Source organism: Balaenoptera acutorostrata, chromosome 17, assembly GCF_949987535.1.
Source record: "Balaenoptera acutorostrata chromosome 17, mBalAcu1.1, whole genome shotgun sequence".
NCBI lineage: Eukaryota > Metazoa > Chordata > Mammalia > Artiodactyla > Balaenopteridae > Balaenoptera > Balaenoptera acutorostrata.
In genome coordinates, this window is record NC_080080.1 from 28860598 (window position 1) to 28865687 (window position 5090).

The 5090-nt window shown below is 41.9% G+C and overlaps 1 protein-coding gene across 1 annotated transcript; it reads left to right on the forward strand.

Moving 5' to 3' along the window:
• The first annotated feature begins 1606 nt into the window (after positions 1-1606).
• TMEM74 (transmembrane protein 74) lies at positions 1607-2812 on the forward strand. Its single transcript, XM_007188777.2, has one exon. It carries the CDS (start codon positions 1607-1609, stop codon positions 2522-2524), a length of 918 nt encoding a protein of 305 aa, XP_007188839.1. The 3' UTR covers positions 2525-2812.
• The last annotated feature ends 2278 nt before the right edge of the window (positions 2813-5090 follow it).

Here is a 5090-nt window from a genome sequence, read left to right on the forward strand (position 1 = left end):
TTTGCTTTTGTTTTGGGTTTGGTTTTTTTCTGTTTTAGCCGCAGAGAAACGCCGATAATAGAGAAGTGTGTGTGTGTGTGTGTGTGTGTGTGTGTGTGTGTGTGTGTTTTAAACAAATTCTAATGTAGAACAGAAAACATGTGAATTTCCTCTCCCATATTTTAAGTGAGTTGCCAGGTGGATTTTAGGTTAGCCTACCTGCGTTTCTGTGTGGGTTACCAGCTGCTGGGATGTGGATTTTGAAGCATAATAAGCCTCCAAGACATGAGTTAAATCAGTTATTACCCTGAACTTGGAAGCAAAATAAAAGGGGCCCTTGCTTGAAGCCTCTGTACTTGGTGATAGCGGAAAGTACATTTTCATTCCTCAGAAAGATGGCAGAGGCAGAGAAAGATGGGCAAGTGGTTTTCTGCTCAACACAAAGTTCTATCCCATAAAGGTGCCTTGCTGTGGTGGGGCTGAGGGCATGTCACGGATACAGAGTTCCAGAGGTAACTTTGGAAATAGCTTTCCACCTATTTGCCTCAACAAAACTGTGACTCTGTGGGTTGATGATTTGTCTTTTATTGTCAGTTTACTTCTAGATTGGATTTGTGAAAACTTCTAGACAGTTGATTTCCTGTACACATTTGTCAGCAAACCGTGCTGAGGGAAAGGAACTCATACCCACTCAGACCCAGTGAGCAGGAGTAGCAGACCTATACGTGGAGCAGGCAGCTGTGTGTGTGTGTGTGTGTGTGTGTGTGTGTGTAGGAGTGGGCTAGCCCATTGTATTTTGCAGAGATCACACAATGATGTGTGTTGTCTACATACTTTAGGGTCCAGAACATGCTACCACCATGTAGCAGTAAGCTGAGAATGGAAGCTCAATGAACAGGGCTGTGTGACTAGGGTCTCTGGATATACAAAGTGTAAGGTTAGGAGGGGTGGCTGATTAAGCTAGCCATCTTTCACCCATTTCAGAGCTACCCAGTCAAAATGCTGAGCCCCCCAGCTCCAACAGAGCCCAACTGATAGTGACATATTGATCGGTTCACCCATGGTGATGCTCTAACACTAATCTGTATTAGAATCTGTTCTGAACTACAGAGAGTCTAAACACTTATAATTTAACAGAATTGTTGAGAAGTCTGTGCTTCCCTAGGTTCTTCAGAAAATCAGCAGCTCTGCTAAAAAAGGTCCCTGCTTTTCTCATTTGTATCTCTATGCAGGAAACCTGCCTTCTCGTTTGAGGGATCCTGTCACCGAAATGTGTGAGTCCTTGGATAAATTTGGCTTGGTGACGGCAATGCTTTCTTCAGAGACACTGCCACTTCCTCCATGTTCCTTTTCTACCCTGACCTAAGTTTCTCAGCGTTAATCCCTGTGATAAGTCAGAGGATTTGCCCTTTTCACACTTTCCCACCACTAGGTAGCCTCTCCTTTCTCTTACCTCTTTTAGGAGGAATTGGGGCTGAAGTGTCAAGACCTGTGGCTACAAAGGAGATGAGGGCCTCAGGAACAATACTACTGGTGGTACGGCCTTAGCTCCCATTGGGTTCTTATCTAACTGTGTTGCTGTCGGCAGACTTTCTGGAAGCTGCTGGGGGATGTCTGACTAGCTCCAATGGAGCTCCACTATCTTGCTAAGAAGAGCAGCCGGGCAGCCCTGTGTGATGCTGTGGACTGGAGTTCAGGAGGGCTTCCCAGGGACCAGGCAGATGCAGCCGCCACTAAAGCTGCTCTCTGCTGCCAGAGACATTGTACGTCGGCACCAAGAGCACCAGAGATGGAAGGGTCTAAACTTAGCCCTTCTCCAGCATCCCCTTCCCCCTCCCTGCAAGACAGTGCTATTCAGCCAGACTTCTTGCCACCAGGGCTTCTCAACTCAGGAAACAACCAAATAACAGCAGAACAGAAAGTCTGCAACTGCTGTAGCCAGGAATTAGAAACCTCTTTTACCTATGTGGATGAGAATGTCAACCTGGAGCAAAGGAACCGGCGTTCCCCTTCGGCAAAAGGGAGTAAGCACCTGGGAGACCTTGGCTGGGGAAATCCAAATGAGTGGTCCCACGAGGCTGCCATATCACTGATATCCGAAGATGAAGAAGATACAAGCTCGGAAGCCACCTCTTCAGGGAAGTCAGTAGACTATGGTTTCATAAGCGCCATCTTGTTCTTGGTCACTGGCATCTTGCTGGTGATCATCTCTTACATTGTCCCACGGGATGTGACTGTGGATCCCAACACTGTGCCGGCCCGGGAGATGGAACGTCTGGAGAAGGAGAGCGCGAGGCTGGGGGCTCACCTGGACCGCTGTGTGATTGCAGGCCTCTGCCTTCTCACGCTTGGGGGGGTCGTTCTTTCCTGTTTGCTAATGATGTCCATGTGGAAGGGGGAGCTATATCGGCGTGACAGGTTTGCCTCTTCCAAAGAGTCTGCGAAACTCTACGGTTCCTTCAACTTTAGGATGAAAACTAGCACTAATGAAAACACCCTGGAGCTGTCCTTGGTAGAGGAAGATGCTCTCGCTGTACAGAGTTAATTCTGGTTGTGAACTTGAGAGTCTGCCTTGGCATTTTATATGAACTGAACAAAGCAAAGCAAAGCAAAACAAAACATAACACATTTCTTAAAATTAACAGTGCAGCTTATTTGCCTGGCGAGGAAAGTCTATTTCCCAAACGAACAGCCAGTGAGTGTTTTTGTTCTCTATGTACTTTTATTTAGAAGAAAAGCCATGTAAGATGCATTAAGAAACCACAACCAGCTTCACCAGTCCTCAAGAGCTGAGAGTAATTAATCTGTAATGGCCATCAGCTTCTACTTCTATAGCAAAATATTTCTAACAATCCAGTGTGCAAACGATTTCTTTTACATGATATGGGATATTATTCTTTGGACACTAGGAGGTGTAGGATCAATTAGCAACCTATTTTGTGAAAAAGAATGTAAGCGCTAATCACATAATAAGGCTTACATTTAATTCTCAAAGGTGCTTATCCATTTTCTTGCTAAATTTATTCTTCCTGTAATTTGGCTAAACACTAAAATATGGGGTTTTGACTTTGAATATTTTGAAGCTTGAGGATACTGATTATTAAAAATGCAAAAACACATGTTATATTCAAAACTATTCCAGTACACAGAAGTGGTAACTAAGTCATTAGAATAAACTTTCTAGTAAAATAAAATTATATAAATCAAACAATCTGAATTTAACCCAGAATGGTAGTGTCAGATATGAGGCAGTGTCACATGCCCATTTTCTAGATGAAGTAAAATTAATTGCTGATATAAATTTCATTGGTGATTTAGCTATCATACTCGTTGTGCACGCTCTTGAAGTCTTTCCTGGTTCTCACACCAGAGAGGCAAGCATGAGATGTTTTTATCCTATTTCCAGATATCTAAACATCTGGGCAGGTTGAGTCATGATTGGCTCAGGCACACTCCCAGGTGACATTTTGTTGTTGTTTGGAGAAAACCTCCAATACAAGTGCAGCTAGACTCTTGGGGACCGTGCCTAGAAACTGGTGTCACTTACTCAGGCCAAACAACAAGACATTGCCCCAGGATGGCAGCAGTCCTTAAGCTCACAGCCAAAAAAATTAAAATGAGAAGAGAGAGAGAGAGAGACTAAACACACTGATTCAGTGGGAACTGCACTCCTCACCAGAATTCACCTCCCCCTAACAATGGTCTAGGCATCATTCTGAGCACCTAATATCCAGGCCCTGAGTACCTGTGAGATCTTGCCTCATGAATTCAAACTTGCTTGATTAGAAGCACCATGAGCAAAACAGTAAATACTTTGTAAAACACACACCTAGCATCCATGCTAACTCAGTGTCTTGGTACGGTTATGGTTCAAGAAGGGGATGGGGAATGCAGCCTCAGAAGTATCTTGCATTTTAGAATTCTTCTTTGAGGTGTTTCCAACCTCCCACTTCAAGAGTTGTTTTAGTTTCCATTACTGTGTTACCAGGATCAGTGGGGCCATTCTTAAAGAGGACTGGAGCTGGGAATTGGGGTGGGAGGGCAGGGAAGGGGAGGTGAGAAAGTGATTTCTTTGTAGATTCTAAAGCCTAATTCTTATGTCTGAAGTTTTTGTTGTTATTGAAGACTGGGGAATATGTGGGTGACTTTGGCTGGCAGAGTGTGTGAGTCAGGATATTTATGTGAATGAGCTCTTGTGGGTGTCAGGTTGACTTGATGAGTTAGGTACACTATGTGTTAGTAAGCGTTAAAGCGAAATGCAAAAAGAGAAGATCAGAGGATAATAAAAATAGTGAGGACAGGTGTGTGAAAGAATTATTAGGTTAAGATGGTAAATTATATGGACATCAGAGGAAGCTAGATGTAGCTGGATTACCTTATCCTATGTAACAGACCATTATTGATTTGGAAATAATTGGTATAATATAGACATGATTTCTGTTTTCTACTGCTTTTTGAAGAAACTTTTGTTTTACCATGACTCTCGTGTGTTGAGGCCGGCTTAACAGCAGTATAAATTTCATATTCTGAAGGTTTATATATAAATTTTCAGATTCTAGCCTGCTTGAGTATCTACTTTGCGTGACGTTGAGGCAATAAGGGAATGATCTCCTTGACTTCGTGAGTAGGTCTGAGCTGTGTGTTTTTTTAAATACACTTTTAAAAAATACGTGTTTATTCAGAGATGCTAAATGGCATCAGCTGAGTTTTGTTTTTATTTATTGATGAAACAGGATTAATTAGTCAAATTGCAGACTTAAACAATTAATGAGCAGCCTGATTTTCAGCTTCTGAAGTAAGACAAATTTGAGAATCAAGTGTTAGGACATTTTTTCAGTTCTGTAAAACTGATGATAAAGGAGAAAAAGTCAAAGCTCTTCATTTGGAAGCATTTAATGAATCTTGTAGTGCTACCAAACTACATATAGTTCTGATGTGATCTAAAGGATATATATTCCTACATATATATTCATATAAATATATGTATATATCCCAATTAGGAAAAAATATTCAGGGAAAAAAAGGCTTAAATCAGAATATATTTCTTCCTTTTCTTCCTTAAAATTTTAAAATTGAAATATAGTAAGTATATGCTTACTTATTTCAACATT